The sequence below is a fragment of the Aspergillus undulatus genome, assembly GCF_047715775.1.
Source record: "Aspergillus undulatus strain CBS 261.88 unplaced genomic scaffold BDV17scaffold_18, whole genome shotgun sequence".
NCBI classification, from domain to species: domain Eukaryota; kingdom Fungi; phylum Ascomycota; class Eurotiomycetes; order Eurotiales; family Aspergillaceae; genus Aspergillus; species Aspergillus undulatus.
The window spans coordinates 284532-300832 of NW_027396622.1; the positions used below are offsets into that span (position 1 = coordinate 284532).

General features: G+C 52.4%; 7 protein-coding genes across 7 annotated transcripts; 3 read left to right on the forward strand and 4 right to left on the reverse strand.

Annotated features, from left to right (window-relative positions):
- Window positions 1-22: 22 nt before the first annotated feature.
- On the reverse strand, window positions 23-1396 carry BDV17DRAFT_290456 (fumarylacetoacetate hydrolase family protein; the record flags this gene model as incomplete). Its single annotated transcript, XM_073761916.1, has 3 exons — window positions 23-600; window positions 651-992; window positions 1045-1396. The coding sequence occupies 3 exons, from the start codon at window positions 1394-1396 to the stop codon at window positions 23-25; spliced, it is 1272 nt and encodes a 423-aa protein (XP_073616586.1).
- A 313-nt stretch (window positions 1397-1709) lies between these two features.
- Window positions 1710-3186, reverse strand: BDV17DRAFT_260892 (Zn(II)2Cys6 transcription factor domain-containing protein). The gene is made up of 3 exons (XM_073757600.1): window positions 3075-3186; window positions 2685-3008; window positions 1710-2623 (listed from the first exon to the last, which is right to left on the reverse strand). The coding sequence occupies exons 1-3, from the start codon at window positions 3177-3179 to the stop codon at window positions 1787-1789; spliced, it is 1266 nt and encodes a 421-aa protein (XP_073616587.1). The 5' UTR covers window positions 3180-3186; the 3' UTR covers window positions 1710-1786.
- A 282-nt stretch (window positions 3187-3468) lies between these two features.
- On the forward strand, window positions 3469-4945 carry BDV17DRAFT_54956 (zinc-binding alcohol dehydrogenase family protein). Its single transcript, XM_073764764.1, has one exon. It carries the CDS (start codon window positions 3606-3608, stop codon window positions 4797-4799), a length of 1194 nt encoding a protein of 397 aa, XP_073616588.1. The 5' UTR covers window positions 3469-3605; the 3' UTR covers window positions 4800-4945.
- A 1321-nt stretch (window positions 4946-6266) lies between these two features.
- xanC (transcription factor xanC) lies at window positions 6267-8980 on the reverse strand (the record flags this gene model as incomplete). The annotated part of the gene is made up of 4 exons (XM_073761917.1): window positions 6267-6493; window positions 6561-6780; window positions 8354-8799; window positions 8878-8980. The coding sequence occupies 4 exons, from the start codon at window positions 8978-8980 to the stop codon at window positions 6267-6269; spliced, it is 996 nt and encodes a 331-aa protein (XP_073616589.1).
- A 2282-nt stretch (window positions 8981-11262) lies between these two features.
- BDV17DRAFT_260913 (aspartic peptidase domain-containing protein) lies at window positions 11263-13415 on the forward strand. The gene has a single exon (XM_073757601.1). It carries the CDS (start codon window positions 11615-11617, stop codon window positions 12986-12988), a length of 1374 nt encoding a protein of 457 aa, XP_073616590.1. The 5' UTR covers window positions 11263-11614; the 3' UTR covers window positions 12989-13415.
- Window positions 13416-13729: 314 nt separating this feature from the next.
- BDV17DRAFT_260915 (uncharacterized protein) lies at window positions 13730-15101 on the reverse strand. Its single transcript, XM_073757602.1, has 2 exons — window positions 14950-15101; window positions 13730-14894 (listed from the first exon to the last, which is right to left on the reverse strand). The coding sequence occupies exons 1-2, from the start codon at window positions 15013-15015 to the stop codon at window positions 13740-13742; spliced, it is 1221 nt and encodes a 406-aa protein (XP_073616591.1). The 5' UTR covers window positions 15016-15101; the 3' UTR covers window positions 13730-13739.
- A 259-nt stretch (window positions 15102-15360) lies between these two features.
- Window positions 15361-16239, forward strand: BDV17DRAFT_290462 (RTA1 domain-containing protein; the record flags this gene model as incomplete). Its single annotated transcript, XM_073761918.1, has 2 exons — window positions 15361-15532; window positions 15587-16239. 2 exons carry the CDS (start codon window positions 15361-15363, stop codon window positions 16237-16239), a joined length of 825 nt encoding a protein of 274 aa, XP_073616592.1.
- Window positions 16240-16301: the final 62 nt, after the last annotated feature.

The window sequence follows — 16301 nt, forward strand, 5'->3', positions numbered from 1 at the left end:
ATTTCATTTATTGAGTTATGACTTATGTGTGAGCTGGCAATACCTCCCCAATACACTCCCCAAACCCAACTCCCGAGCCTTCATCTCCAAGAAGAGCAGTCATCCTTACTACATCCCCATCAAGGAGGTAAACCCTCTCACTCCCATCACTAAGTTTAACCTTCTCCTTCCCGCCCTTCGTGCTCTCCAAGAGACACCCATACGACCCTTCGACGGAGCCACTAACCGTTCCCGTCCCAAGTAAATCCCCAGTGCGCAGGTCCGATCCACAGCTTGTAGAATGCGCGACCATTTGTCTATGGCTCCAGAAGAGTTCCCTGGCGGGACCGGTAGCGATATGCGAGGCTATTTTCCCCTCCTCGGTCGAGGAGTTGGTGGTTTTAGCCGCAGGATGGAGTATTTCCGCCTTCATAACGATATCATAATTTGCGTCTTGCTGATCTTGCATATGCGCTGCAAGAGAAACCCTCGGTTCCGGGGCTGGTACTTTAAACGGCGCCAGGGCGTCTGTCGTAACAACCCACGGCGACATCGTCGTCCCAAAGGCCTTCCCGTTTAATGGACCGAGAGGAACCATCTCGAGGCCTTGGATGTCGCGGGCTATCTTTGTCAGTTTATGTGACCTATCTATGCGAAGACGCAAATCTCACCAGACCAATCATTCAATATCACAAACCCAAAAATATACTCTTCTGCCTCTTTGGCGCTAACGCCCTTCCCGTCCCCCCACGGACGTGGCCTCCCAATAACAACACCTAGTTCCATCTCGTAGTCCAACGCGCGCGAAGGACCATAAACGACTGTCTTTGGAACCGGGTTTGTCCGGTCATAGAAGTGACCGGTCGGTCTGGCGATGGGCGTTCCGGAAACAACGACCGTGGATGTGCGCCCTGTATAGCCGATTGGGAAGTGGAAGAAGCCGGGTGGTGGAGAGGGGTCGTTGAGGATTGCCCTTCCTGCGTTTTGGACGTGGTTTAGGGAGTTGGAGAAGTCTATGTTCGTTAGGTTCAGGACCAGCTATGTACTTCGGTAGGGAGACGGTACCTGTGAATCCGGCGATTGACATGGGCAGGTGTAATTTCACGTTTCTTATATCTGCTGTAGCGTGCTTGGGAAGAGCGTCGAGGCCGGACTGCAGGGTGGATTGGAGGTGGTTGCGAACGTCGGTGTGAATAGCCTTTGGCAATGCGGCATACTCGTTCAACGTTGGCTTTTTGAAAACATTATCTGGCAGGGAGGAGACGCTTTCGAAGAAGCCGGTCTCTTGCAGAGCGCCGAGGAAGATGACGGTGTTCTCCAAGCGAGTGGCGCATTGTTGGGGATGGTTTGGAGAAGACGCAACCCCATACGGGAGGTTAGCGATTGAAAAGTGGTGGCTGTAGACTGGAGATGTCATGTTGGATTCGAGACTATGGTTGCCCAGAGTTTGTAGTGGTGGTTAAATGCGGGGGCTTTCTATGTATAAGTACGGCTCTCCATCGGCTGTCCACATCCCGAGTGGTAGATCACGCTACAGGCTCAAATAGTCCTCCATCGCGGTTTCTTGACTATAGTCGTTGTAGTGTGGCAAGCCACTCTCGTCAGGGTAGTCATAGCCATCCTCTCCGGGGGAGCCAGGTCTATCCTATCCCAACCAGTCTACATTTGCCACAAGGGGAGAGGTAACACTCGTTAGACGTGCCCAGCCCTATAGAATGGAGATTCACAGTCTGGTCACCAGCGCGAATAGGTATATAAAACCCGGCACAGCAATCCTTCCTAGCGGTGCCTGATTTAAAGCACGCGATTAGGCGTTCAAATACCCGGCTAATTCCAGCTCTCCGCAAACGCACCCCCCCGGGAGAAAAGCCAGTACATCTCCATTCCTCCCATAGTACCTTCGCAGAAACAACTCAATAGAAGGACACTCCACTCTAGCGCGAAGCTCAATCCACCAGATGCACCGTCCCACCTTACGGTACCATAAATAAAGCAGTAAAAGTGCGATGGCATCTCGCCGGCGCAGTAAGTCTTCAAAATGACCATGAATACTCCGCGTGAAGAGTTGCGTGTGGCCAAGGGTGACTTTATTATCAGGGATGTCCAATATAGCGGATACGGCGTGCGCGGCCTCGAAGTATGGATTTGTTTCTGGTGTAGACGAGTGGTCTAAATTGCATATGGCCGCCATGGCGTCGGGTATGCCATCTATTCCGGACCGTGGCGAAGGCGAGCGCATCGTAGCAAAGGTATCCGCCATGACGCAGAAAATGCTACCCGGACGCAGCGGGTCAAGCATGTGCCATAGGGCCATTTTCCCCTTTGTCATGCGCAGCCAGTCCAAGTCCAAGTCTGAGCATGGGGATGCGGATGAGGATAGAGGCCAGGCTTGTTGGGGTGTACGTGGGTCTGATGCGGGGGACGAGAAGGTAAGTATGACCAGCGCGGCGGCAGTACCCCATATTGGATCCTTGTCTTCCTCTTCGATTGGCTTCGCCAGCCGCTTGTTGAGGAGAATTGTCGCTTGAGACCAGTGGTAGCATTCTTCTGCAGTGCGACGACCACCAAAGGAACTATCTAGCCCGTTTAGATAGCGATCATATGTAAGGGCCACTGCTAGAGAGGCATGCATTAAGAATGGGCACTATAAGCCATACATATGTTAGCCAAGCTAAAACAGAATAGATGTCTGAAGTAGAACATACAGCAAAGGCTAGCTCCAGAAGCTTGCGGTTGACTTGGGCCATGTTCGGATCGTCCGGCGTGATGAGACTTCGGCCCAGGTACCGAGTGATGAAATCTTGACACTTGGCGTTCAAGAAGTAATAGTAAGATCCCGATGCATCGGACGTCCAGACAGCCTTCGAGAGCGGCCGAGAGGGCCGACACTGGAGCCCCCTTCCTCGAACCACCAGTGGCTTTGTATCAGCGCAAGCGGCGACGGGATGGAGATCGGGGACATTCGAGATGAAATTACAAAGTACCCCATACAAACGACACTTTCTGCATTGTGGTTTTACTTCGTCGCACTAGTTAGTCGGTCAGGTGTGATACTTGTAGAGACATAATTCACAGAGTGCTGTTCTCTTGCCCACCTTGAGCTTTCGAAGCTTGCAATTTCGGCAGCCAAACCTCGACCGGTGCCGGACGCGAGTCTTACGCTCACACACATGCAGCTTTTGCGGACAATCCGAGGTCATGTCGAGTTTGGTTTGAGTTTCGATGCTTTGCGCAGCTGCTAGTTTTGAGGGGAGTGCAAGAATGATCAGGTACGTAGGTACGTAGTCTTCGCCTAACCATGTTCAGACGATCCACTTTGCACGCTAACCGTCTCTCGGGTGCAGATGTCCGTCATTGGCTGGATTCTATCTACAAAAGGCTTTCCAGCTCACGAGCCAGGGCATGCGCACTGGGAGATGGTCAAATTTGCTGGGAAGATGAGGTATAAAAGGAGCCCCGGGGCCCTGGTCAAAATCACAAGAAGATGGGCGCTCATTCACTAAGCTCCGAAACATAACCCTCCCACTCGAATTCGCATACACACTTCAAAAGTACTTGCCTACTTCAATACTCCCCAAATACACTACAGAAAATAACTCCGAAACACCACGCCAAGCTACACCAAAATGGCAACAACAAAAACACACCTCGCGGCGATTCTCCCCGCAAAGGGGCACCCCCTAACCATCAAGCCCCGTCCAACGCCCTCCCCAGGCCCCGGTGAGCTGCTGATCGCCGTAAAATCCATCGCCCTGAACCCGGCAGACCATATAATGCGCGACACGGGCCTCTTCATCCCACCCTCTGCCTATCCAACGGTTCTCGGGTTCGATCTTGCGGGTGTTGTTGTGCAGGTTGGAAAGGACGTTCCCACCGCCTACAACACTACTCCTGAGGCTGGACGAGAAGACAAAGATGAAGCTGCCGGTCCCATTTCCATTTTCCACCAAGGAACCGGCGTCGCAGCCTACGCCGCCCACGTCTTCAAGCACTGCACTCCAGACTACGGCGCGTTCCAGGGGATGTGTCTTGTTCCGTGGGAACATGCGATACCCCTCCCAGATGGTATGGGTATAACCTGGAACGAGGCGGCGACCTTGCCTGTCTCCATGCAAGTTCCTTTATCTGCTTGGGATGCGATGGGGATTTCGCGCTTCAGAGCCGAGACTACAGCCGGACAAGTAGCAGGCGAGGACAAGGGAGGGAAGGATCAAGCCCTCCTAATCTGGGGCGCCTCATCCAGCGTGGGTAGTATGGGCGTGCAGAGCGCGCGATTACTCTCTCAATCGTCCAACTCTACCTTCTGCGCTGTATACGCTACTGCGTCTGCGGCGAATCATGCGTATATCCGGGCGCTTGGGGCGGACCGGGTGTTTGATTATAGGGGTAGAAATGTTGTCGAGGAGATTGTTCAGGCTGCGAAGGAGGATGGGTTGGTTATTCGCTGTTGTTTTCTTGCCGTGGGGGATGTGGCGATGTGTCAGGGTGTGCTAAAGGCTTTCTTGCCCGTTGCGAGTCAGGATAATGAATGGAAGGCGAAGGGTACGATTGCCTCTGCGCCGCCTATTCCTGATACATTGGAGGAGGTCGATGGGGTGAAGACGACATTTTTGAATCCGTCTACTGATGAGAAAGAGAGGTTGGCGCAGTTCCAGTATTGGATGGGGAACTGGGGGAGGAGGAATTTGGTCAAGGGGGCTATCAGACCGAGCCTGGAGGTGAGGGTTGTGGGGAGGGGACTGGGGGCTACCAATGCTGGGTTGGACTTGTTGCGAAAGGGGGTGAGTTGTACGAAGTTGGTTGTTGAGGTTGCTGAGTAGAGTGAAACCCATTGACGGCGATTCCCTAACAAAAAGGCCAGCTAATCGATGTTATGTATGTTCTTCAGGCAAGACTTGTATTATCCAAGAAGCCGATTCAACGAATTTGAGTTCCTTCGGCGGTCTTGTGGCTCTAGCATCATGCAATTGCTATCTAGCACCACCCGTCGGCCCGGGCATGGCCAGAGCAATACTTCTTCTGTTGTCGTCAGTGCAGTACATCTTCCCATTCTTCGCCTTGAACTTCTCCCAGCTTGTTGAAGTTATGTCCCGCCACGACTAGAGCAGCATGTTAGCAAGTCCATTCCTTAAAGATCAGCAAGCTTGTTTGCGCGGGCTGGGTGGAGCATACTCTGGACCCAGACGTTTGGCTCTGTGGAAACCAAACCCCTGCCCTGCCTGTAATGTATCCTGCTAAGGTCTTCCAACCATCGGGCCGCATGCAGATTTTCCCCATCACCTGAAGCTTCTCGTTGGAGAAAGAAGAGGTCTTGGTAAGTTGACTCTGCTTTGTCAAGCTTGCCTTGTTCCATATATGCTGTAGCCAGATTTGCCATGGCTTCGATTGTATCTGGATGCTTGTCACCAAGCAAGTGGCGGTTAAACTGCAAGATCTGCTTGTTGGTAGTATCTGATTGTCGGGAATCGCCTTGTGTAAGTATGTGGCAGACAGGATACCCATGGCCCGGATTGTATCTGGACGCTTGTCCCCAAGTACCTCTTTGCGTAGATCTAATATTTCCTTGTGAGTGGCCTCTAATTGTTCATAATTTCCCTGCTCGCGATACGTGTCTGCGAGTTCTGACAATGCCGCAATTGTACCTGGGTGCGTATTCCCAGAGGTCTCTCGCCAGAGATTAACCACATCCTCACCTGTTATCACTGCCCGATCATACCTCTTCTGCTTTCGGTATGTTATGGCAAGACTTGCCGTGGCTCTGAGTATAGTAGAGGCTGTGTCTTGCGGTGCTGCTGGGTTTCTTTCCTGCTAGCGGCCAGCTTTGACGAGCTTGGGTCCTCCCATCTCCAATGCGACCTTTTCTTGGGAGCCCGGCTCTCTATCAGTATAAAAGGGGCCAACTGACGGTGCCAGTCCCGGTGTATGGGCAATAAGGATTGTAGATAAAGGAGCCCGCAATTGCTGGGGATTAGTCACAGCTGCCAAATGTCCCTGACCAAATGTTTGACGCTGACATGCTCCGGGGTGCCGAGCTTGTCGACAACTCGTCCCTGAAAAATTGTCAGCGCATCCGCTATGTCATACACTGCAGGTACCATGCTTACAACCGCGATGAGTCAAGCCCCTGACGTAGCCAGTCATGAGCTAGCACATGCGCAATCGTGAATTGCCGTTTGGGGACCTCTGCCAATGCTCACAGTACGAAGCTCATGCAGAATCCGTTTGATTTACCCAAGCGTTGAAGAGGGATCCCATGCCTATGATCCCGCGCGTAGTCCCGCAAATCCCTAATAGTAAGAAAGGGAGAATGACATGTTCGTCAAGAGTATGCCACAGTCCCCGAGCGCCCACATGTCTACAGCAGCCGTGTACTGGTTGGACGTGTTGCCAAAGGGCTCGGGTGCCATATATCCAGGTGAAGCGATACCATGCGTTATAAGCCCAGTATTATCCATTCTTTTGGTAATCCCGAAGTCAGCGACTTTGGCGTGCCAGTCTGGTCCGGGAGAGCTGACTAGAATGTTCTGTAATCAGGTGAGATTAGCCTGCAGGATTGCCACGAACCTGAAAAGTATACATACTAAGGGCTTGATATCTCGATGCACGAAATCCTTCTGGTGCATAAATCGAAGCCGCTCGTGCAACTTGAGCGATAATCAATGCGGCTTCTGGCTCAGGGAAAGGGGCGGACCGCGCTGAGATGTATTTCTGAAGATCGCCATACTCCATGAATTCCATTGCAATGAACAATCGTTCCGAGTCATCAAACCATTCAAGGAACTGCACGAAATGACGCATATACTACGATTGGTTAGCAAGCTGATGTCGCTTACTCGACCTCAACACGACTGGAGTCAGAAAACGTAGTAAGAGCATCCAGTTCCCTCCTTGACATCTCCAAGGAAGTTGATTGCTGTTTATAAAGGTGCTCCACGGCCCGAAATGTATAGGTATTCGGGGTGGGCTCTCCAGGGGAAAGACGGCGCTCCTGCCAGACTGTGCCGGAAGAGCCATTTCCCAGGCATTCCACAGTCTCTCAAACATTCATTTCCTGACTCTCGTCTGTGGATTCGACGACCATGACCACTTTTGTCCGAATCGTAGGTCGATTCCAATCTCCATTCCTGGAGAGAGCTGTCCATAAACAGGTCCATAATTGATTCGGCGCCCCAGCTTTCGTAGGAGCTGCCGACACCTAGTACCTCAACAAGTAGAGAACCGAGCGCATTAGGCTAACCATCCTTCAGGTCTTGCTTGCTCGTTGAGGCTCCCTAGGGCGGGGTCGTGTTTGCAGCCTTGCCCCCACGAGGCTAAACTGGATACTTCCAGCTCCATCGCCACTCCCGCCCAGGCAGCCTTACTGACGGCGGCTAGATGTTCAGGACTGATTGGTTGACAAAATGCAAGGCACGCCAAGAGAACTGCCCAGGGCACATTTTGTCGCTTCGAATGGTCGGGACATTGTAAGTGGCTAGAACCACAGGAAGCTGGATGCTGATCGCTCTCTGTTGATTGATTAGCGTCGCAGCGCCCAGAAACTTAGCACACTTGGTAGGTTCCCGAGCTCACCGCAGTTTGCTAGAGTCCAGCTGTAAACACTGAGCCTCAGAAGGCGGAGTGGGAATTTTTGCGGCACTGATAAAGCTATAGTCGGTAGGTACTGCTGAACGATCCGTAGAGGGTTCTGGTCAAAAGAATGGAATAGGAGTAGAAATTCTCATTCGCGATTGAGCAATAGAGGAGTCCATCGTCACTTCCTGGTCATTTCTGGTGGTGATAAGGCAAAACAACAGGCCGTAGAGGTGGAAGAGGTCCAGTCATTTGAAGCGGCTTCCCAAAACAGAAAACACGCCCGCTACACCAGCAACAACAAGATGTGGCAAAGAGGATTAGAGAAGGGGGAAGGGTTTCATATAAGTACTATTCTAAAGAGCTAACCAGCGGACATTACATTGTGTACGGCGTATCGGGCGACCAAAACGGCACTGGCAGGGGTAAGCACAGTGCATATTGATAGCTCTCTAGATCGGCTCATCGGAGGCTAAAGATCTATCTCTCAAAAAACAAGTTCTGCCTGGCCATCATATGAGCTTCTCATTCCGTTCATCTACCCCATCGAGTGCGACGGACAACTCATCCATCCCAACCCCTGACATTGACACGTCATATCAAGCGGTCCTTGAGTCGGATACCCTAAAGAGCTTCCAGTGTATTCCGGGCTCGGGAAGACAATGATTGCATTCGAGGACGGGCCGAGCGTTTGCAGGATTTGGGGTAGGGATGTTTCTGTCCAGAAGCTTTGACATCAGTTTGATTACTCAAGGTGGGATGAAAAGTTGTTATATAAGGAGAACGTACCAGTAGCAAGATATACAGAGCCCTGAAACCCCCATTGCTCACAAATGGCCATCGTGTCGAGGCCAAAGCCCTGGCTCTGACTCGGCAAGAGTGCACTCGCACCTGCACCGGCGGCAACATCTGGAGGAACGAGAGTGCTCGGGCTCGACGCACCGCTCCCACTCATACTCAGGCCAACAGAGCCAGCGTCATCATATCCAGATCCCGTTGAGAGCATCGGAAGTTGAGGGACTGTATTCAGTCCAGCATTATAAGAAGGCTGCGGGAATTGAAGCTCATTAGGAGGGGAACCGGACGGCGGCGAGAGCGACACCGAAGAGGAAGTTGACGACGATGGCGAAGGCTTGACTTCGTAAGGGATACACGGGGTTGAGTGCCACCCATGCAAAGATGCAGCGGCTCGGAGCTCGCTGGCGATGACTCGTTCTTGCAGTTTTGCTATGCGGTCGCGAATCTTGCGCCCTAGTCGTTCAAGTTAGTCTCTCTCGATCATAACATAAATCAATGTGGAAAACTGGGAAGAAAGAGATGCAAACGTACGGTGATTCCTCTGCGACAACCGATTCTGCAACCTTCTTCGCTCCGTAGGATCCTGCTTCGGCGGGCTCTCCTCCGGTGAATGGTGTTGTTGTTTCGCAGGCATCTTGACATATCACACTACTATACACATACCACCTCCAGCAAGCAGAGAGGTAGGAACTATCGAAAGCAGACCGAGTACTTATATCTCGTACCGCACGCCGAGGTGGGACGGGTTGTCAGGTAGGACCTCCAATTTGACGCTCAAACTCCGGAGCGGAGCCTGATGCAGTACTGCCTCGCTCATGAACCATGTGCAATTGAGCCGAGTGATTCGAGAGCTCCGATAGAGAGCTGTACGACGCCGGAGGCCCGGGCTGACCAGGATTGCTATGTTTAGATGAGTTATGCATATTGGTGATCTGACTGCATTGAGCGCCTGAGAAACTAGATACCAGTTAGCCATTGAGGTCATCAAGGGTCGATGCTGACTGGCCAGCGGCCGTAATTGCAATTGGCCGGCTGGCTTGATTATCTCTTATTTGTCTTTAGTGGTTGGAACAGTATATAGATTCTTGGGTTGATAGGAAGGATCTGAAACCTTTGATCGTAGTTTCTGCCTGTCTATGACCTCCGCCAGGTCGATCTCGCCTCTTGGTGGCTTAATCCGGCGACCGAGTCGCGGAGGTGGTTGGTGTATGGTCCTGGCTGTGGCAGGCTGATACTGTGAGGGACTTGCAGGGTACCCCTCTTCCTTGTGTATAAGAGGAGGGTGTTAGGGAGGGCAGTCGGCGAGATACCCGGACGCAAAATTGGAGGTCAATGGGAGGGACGATCGGGGAAGTTTGAACAGCAAAGAGAAACTAAAAGATGTCGCGAGAAAGATCAATTCGAGTTTTCTCTCCCTTAATCTTTTTGGGCAGGAGCCTGTTCTTCGGGGAAACGGCGAGGCTACTGTATGAGGGGCTATACTGGCCTTTTGTATCATAATATTCAGTGGCAAGGTAGCAGAGATAGACCAGTCTCGTCGCTACACCCTGAACAAGCTTGCCCGGGGGGGCGTCATCCCTGTGCATCTTCATGACATCTAGACCAGTGATCGTCCTGATGACGAAGGGTACGACAAGCCAGGGGCGTATCTTCAGTCCCGACGAGTAATTAATCTTAATGGCTTTCATGACAAACCCAATACTTCGCTATCGCTTGCCTATTGCAATCGCCGACACACGTTCGGTGGGCAAGAAGGGATGAAGGCAAGCAGGGGTAGACCGAAGGGCCTGACTGTTATGAATGCGAAAGACCTGAATACTGTTTCATGCTTCTGCATCGGCGATGGAGTTCTCGTGGAGTAAGGTTGCCAGACTCGCCACGGGAGGCGATGTACGCGAGTACTCCAAAAGGACTCTGCGTCAACGCCGGGGTTGACTGGAGGAAAGACGATCAAGATCAGTTTGGCGTCCGTCACACAGCGCGCCATCCATTGCAACCATTTTTCCAGACGCTGATTCGATCTCGGACATGGAACGTAAGCTCTGCAGGGCGAGGTTGTGGTTCTCGAACGATACGAACCCAGTCGGAGGGGGTATAAAGTACCAGATAATGCTCCTGTCGAAGGGCTCGAGCCCAAGCAAAGGAATATATCGGTAGCAAGAATCACACCATCATATAGGGAATCAAGTTTCGAATGAAGATGGAGACACATCGATCCTGGAACGCAGCGACTCTGGAGCTCAGTACGCGTGATGATCGCCCGAGCAGCTCCGAGCATCATCGCGCACCGGCATCAAACGCGGTGCATTTCAAAATGAGTACCATTCCTGAATGAGTAAACGGTCTGAATGGTTCTCGCTGCTGTACACATTGCGAATGAGATGCGACCGAGGTAGCGAGATACCGTTGTTGTGATGTGGAAGACCTAATATGGGCATAGATATTGTCTGCAGATTAGATAAAAGCTGTAGGAACCGGTAGATCCTGACGGAGAGCAGGGAGAAGTACATTCGTAAGCCCTGTAGGACAATTGCAGTGCCTCGGTGAGCAGAGGATATCAAGGCATGCCGGGCGCTGCGAGTGCAGTCGGCCTCCGACAGGGATTTGTACCACGGCCGGAGTCCCGGTTCGTATATTCTGCTATCCTGAGAGTGTTCTAGCATATTGAGACCTCGGGTAACGTGACTGGCAGTGCCCTGTTGCCGTACACTGTAGCATAATTACAACTGAGAACTGGCAAGTGTAACCGAGCATGCCCAACGCCCCCAAGCGCACAGCCACTCAGTCTTGCGAGAGGCCCCCAACTCCCCGAGGGCCAAGAGCCAAGATGGGGCGAGTGAGTCAATGAGAGTGCGAGAGCGGCGAATCCGCCTTTTCTTTTCTTGTTGTCTCCACTGTAAAGCCAGCAGGGCAGACCCTTGGCTGGTTTGTTGCTGATTCCCCACCAATCTGCATCGGGCCATCGGCTGATCTGAAGAAGTAAACATCGCAGCCTGCTGATCTTCTTAAAGGGCGTCGTTTGCTGTCCAGAGAATTTTATTTTCAGCGATGAAACAGAGCATGAGACAGCCAGGTCACTCACAACTGCTCCTTCCCGCAGCCCTAACTCCCCTCGGGTAGCCACAGAGTCAGTCATCATTGCTGAACAGCCTCAACTGTCCCCGATCGGGCGCTTGGCCCCCACATTGGCTGCAGCCTAGTTTTCTCTATTTAAATCGCCTCCCCGGCCCTTTTTTCTTCACTCACAGTCACCTCACTTCCTGAAAAAATGCGTCGCGCTTTCCTCGCCAGCCGGTTTCTGGCCGGCGCTCTTGCCCTGAATATCCCGCGCGACCTCAGAACCCGCCAAAGCAACAGCAGCACAACGTCCCACACCATCCAGCTCAGCGCAACCCTCTATGGCTCGCGCTTCCACGCCCCCGTCACTATCGGCGGCGAAACATTCAACCTGCTCGTTGACACCGGCAGCAGCGACACCTTCGTGGTCGAAGACGACTTCGACTGCGTGGTCCCCTACTCGACCTCGACCGTCTCGACTGACATCGACCTCCTCGACGTCGACCAGGATACATGCGGGTATGAATCGAAAGCATACGCCCTCGGCGATTCGCACTCCTTCGAGCGCATTACAAACGAGTCGTTTCAGGCTGCGTACGGCGCGGGTATCGCGCGGGGCCTCATGGCCTTCGAGGACATAACTTTTGGCGATGTAACGGTGACGGATCAGCGTTTCGGGCTGGTGAACTGGTCGACGCCCATGAACCTCGGCGCGAGCGGGATCTTAGGCCTGGCTTACCCGTTCTTGACGAGCGCGTACGAACTCAACGGGACAATCGAGGAAGAGGACCTCAACTACCAAGGCGAGAAAGAGCCGTACAGCCCGCTCTTCGTGAGCATGTACCAGCGCGGCCTGGTGGAGCCGTACTTCTCGCTCGCGCTGGACCGGCTCGACTCGAACCAAGAGAACGGCGATGGCGGCGTCATGGTCCTCGGCGGCGTACCGAACGTCTCGCTATCCAGTAACTGGACGACTGTCAGCGCAGAATACTACGAGGCTGCGGACCTGCGCTCTGCAAACGGGACCCGCCTACGCTCGTACTGGGCCACGACCGTCGAGCGTCTGACGTACGGCGGCGATGGCGAGTACACCGACTCCTACCAAACAATCGTCGACTCCGGCGCACCCATGAACTACGTCCCCTACGAGGTAGCAGAAGCGTACAATGACCTGTACAGCCCGCGCGGCTCATGGTCCGACATGCAGGGGACGTACATCGTCGACTGCGGCGCCACCGCGCCGGACTTCTCAGTCCAGGTTGGCGGCACGACCTTTACGCTGAATCCCGTTGATCTGATCCTCCACACGGGCGAGGAATACAACGACGAGGAGCTCTGTCTGAGCACGATCACGCGCGGGCTGGAGACGGCTGTTGATGAAGAGGATCCAACCAATACGACGGAGCTGTATATCCTCGGTGCGAGTTTCCTGAAGGATGTCGTGGCGGTGTTTGACTTTGGGAACTCGCAGATGAGGTTCGCTGTACGGGAGAGTGGCGCGTCTGCTTTGGGGATGGGGACTTGGGGTGCAGGCCGGTTCGTGGTGTTGGGTGCAGTGGTTGTTTTGCTTCAAGGGTTGATTTAGATGTCGCTGTCCAGATTATACGATTTGTACATATGTAATTGCATTATATGTCTTGCACGAAATAATCTCGAATTATACCATATCATGATTTATATTTGCACTCCTATTCAAAATGCTGCCTATCTACGTACAAAGAATTTCTGCGGATCGTATAAGCCTACTTTTGCGTCGAATATTAGTACTTGGTGTACCAGTCCCCTGCGTCGGTATGATAACTGCTTGGATTTGCACACCCACAGGCATCGTCGGGACCTGATCAAGGCGTCGAAGTAGGTAATTGTCTGACACCCCTCTACGCGCGTTAATTCGAACGATACAGTTCAGTGCCAAAAATATCAATTCAACGAGGAAGTGAGGGAATGATTGAATATACCTTTTGTATACAACGAGTCAATATAGATAGGCTAGCACACTAGGTCCTTTCCAGTCGTCTGGCGTCTAGTAGTAGGCTAAATATAAGTAAAAAGCAGGTTTGGTTATGGTCACTTGCTTGCTTGCTCGCTAGTGCCAGTGCCAGTGCCAACCATGCAGCCTGGTTAACGTAATAAGTGCCTGGTTCCCTGGCGCTGTTGCCGCACTGTCTACTATTTCCATTTGTGTGGATACGCTTGGTGGGGTTTTCAGGAGGACGACTAGTCGGTTTGGGATTGATTTGAATAGGCAGGCGCAAGTTTCCGTAGAAATAGATAGAAATAAATAAATAAATAAATATATATATATATATCATCCCACAAACACAAACACGCCCCTGCTATCGATCCCCCGTCAAAACACCCCTCGGCCAATCCATCCACCCCTTCTCCTCCCCATCCTCCCAAAAACTCCGATTGGAAGCCAAATACCGATTTACCTGCTCAATAATAAATTCGCCGGAGTCCCCAAAAAGCCAAGAATCTCGATACCGATACAACAGTACTGCCCAATGCGCTAATATAACCAACGCCTCAGGCTTACGCATCTCGAGCGCTTCACTAAATTCCAAAGGAACGAGGACCGGCCAGGTCGTAACACAATTTACCCCATTATGAAATGGATTAGACGACTCGGATACATCCGTGCACGTCTGTAGAGATTCAATGGACCGCTTGTAATTATTCGTTAAGTCGGCGCCGAGGTTTGCGGATGTTATGAAATCGAGCAGGCGTTGGAGATGCGGAGCTAGTTTTCGCCCTTGAGATTTGTACAGTGCCACCCCGACGTCAAATGCCGGCGCGATTACGCTCTCGTTGAGCATTTCCCACGCAGAGCCGCATATTGCACGGACGCCGTGGTGGAGGCGGAGATAGTGGGTGAAGCGGGATAGGAAGGGATCGAAGTCACCATCTCCGTCGCCAGAATCGCGGTAGATAAGAGTATCGCAGAGCATATGGATGCCCAGGATAGAAGAAAACAGGAAGAGCGGGACACAGGTTTCCTGGTTGACCTGCGAGCCAGATTGCTTAAAGAGGTCCAGTGCATGCGTTTGGAGCTGTGCGGCGTGGTAGTGGTAGTAGTCTCGCTCTTCCCTGGTCTTTGCCTGGGTGCTCATGTGTAAGGCGCTGAAGGCGAGCGTCTCGTTGACGAGGTACTGTGTTTTTATTGCGTGCGAGAAGATCTCCGAGAACCAGGTGATGGACCGCGTTGGGTCGAAGGTGGTGTGTAATTTTGTGTAGAGGTTGTGGAAGAGTTCAACGTGGAGCATGTTTACGGGTTGATCGTTGTATGCTCCGGGGATCGGGCCTGGAGATTGAGATTGATATTGAGATTGGATGGGGGTGTCTGTATCTGTGCGGGGTGAGATGGAAGGAGTTGGATTTCTTCTAGAAGCCGAGGTTCTCCTTGGAGGCGCGCTGGGCAGACGAGTCCCGTATTCGCACTCGCGCTCTGAGGCGGTGCAATTGGAGCAGATTGGGCGCTTCTCGTCACACTGGGGAAAGGATAAGCCAGTGCGTACCTTGGGTGTATGCAAGGAGAATACGTACCTTGACATGACGTCGCTTGCACTCGAGGCAGCCATTCCGCGACTTCTTGTGTGCTCTTCGCGCCATGTCGAGTACGCGTACAAGCTCTGCAGGAGGAGGCTGTCGCTCGAAGTTATTTGCAGCGATGATGACGCCTATCGACAGAGTGCTCAGAATACCGAAATAGCGCAAGATTAAACTGGAGCGGGCAAATGGGAGGCGAAAAAAGTCCGCGTATGCACTGACCACCGTGGGGAGGGACCTGTGGTAGCCTGTGGTAGGGCCCACAGCCCTACTTGGCAGTGTCTCCGCCCGCTATACGCGTATAGATCCCTGCGCATCCAGTATTTCCAGCCTCTGCTGGCTATATAAGGAAGCAGAATGATCACATCCAATTCTATGTATACTCAACATTCCAAAGGCTTTTTCACCATGGCTAAACTCGAACCTTTCAGGGGTGATTATTACCTCTGGGAATATGTCCCCTCCATGGCTGCGTCAATCATCTTTCTTCTCCTCTTTTTCGCGGCAACGGCTTTTCACTGCTGGAAAGCATGGAAGGCAAAGGCCAGATTCTGCATTCCGTTTTGTATTGGGGGACTATGTGGGTTTCGAATTTCTGATATTGTCTTGCGTCCACTGACATTCTCCTCTGCAGTCCAAGTCATCGGTTACGGGGCCCGCGCCGACTGCACCAACAATACCGGCGAGCTGATTCCTTATATCATCCAAAGCGTTTTTATCCTCCTCGCTCCGGTTCTGTACGCCGCCTCGATCTATATGTTCCTCGCCCGGTTGATGCTTAACGTCGGCGCCGAAAAGTACTCTCTCATCCGCATCAAGTGGCTCACCAAGACGTTTGTCACGGGCGACGTGGTCTCCTTCCTCGTGCAAGGTTCCGGCGCGGGGATGATGGCTCAGGATGGAATGGCGGATACAGCAAAGGGAATCGTGATCGGCGGACTGATGATACAGATTGTTGTGTTTGGATTCTTCATCGTCACGTCCATTGTCTTTGAGCTGCGGATGCGAAGGGCACCAACTTCCTCTGAAGGGTCGTGGCAAAGTCATCTCTATCCGCTTTATACGGTTAGTGCGTTGATTATGGTGCGGTCAATCTTCCGAGTGATTGAATACGCTATGGGCCAGAAAGGGTATCTGCTCAGCCACGAGTGGCCATTGTATGTCTTTGACTCGGTGCTGATGCTTGGCGTCATGGTTGTCTGGGGTTGGTGGCATCCTGGGACGATCAGGCAGGAGGCGTCCGCGGCGCAACTTTTGAGTATGGGAAGTTCTCAGAGCAAAGCGTGATTGAGCATGAGCTATTTGGGGCAATTAGAGTAGACTGGATGGAAATATCATGGAAATAGCGA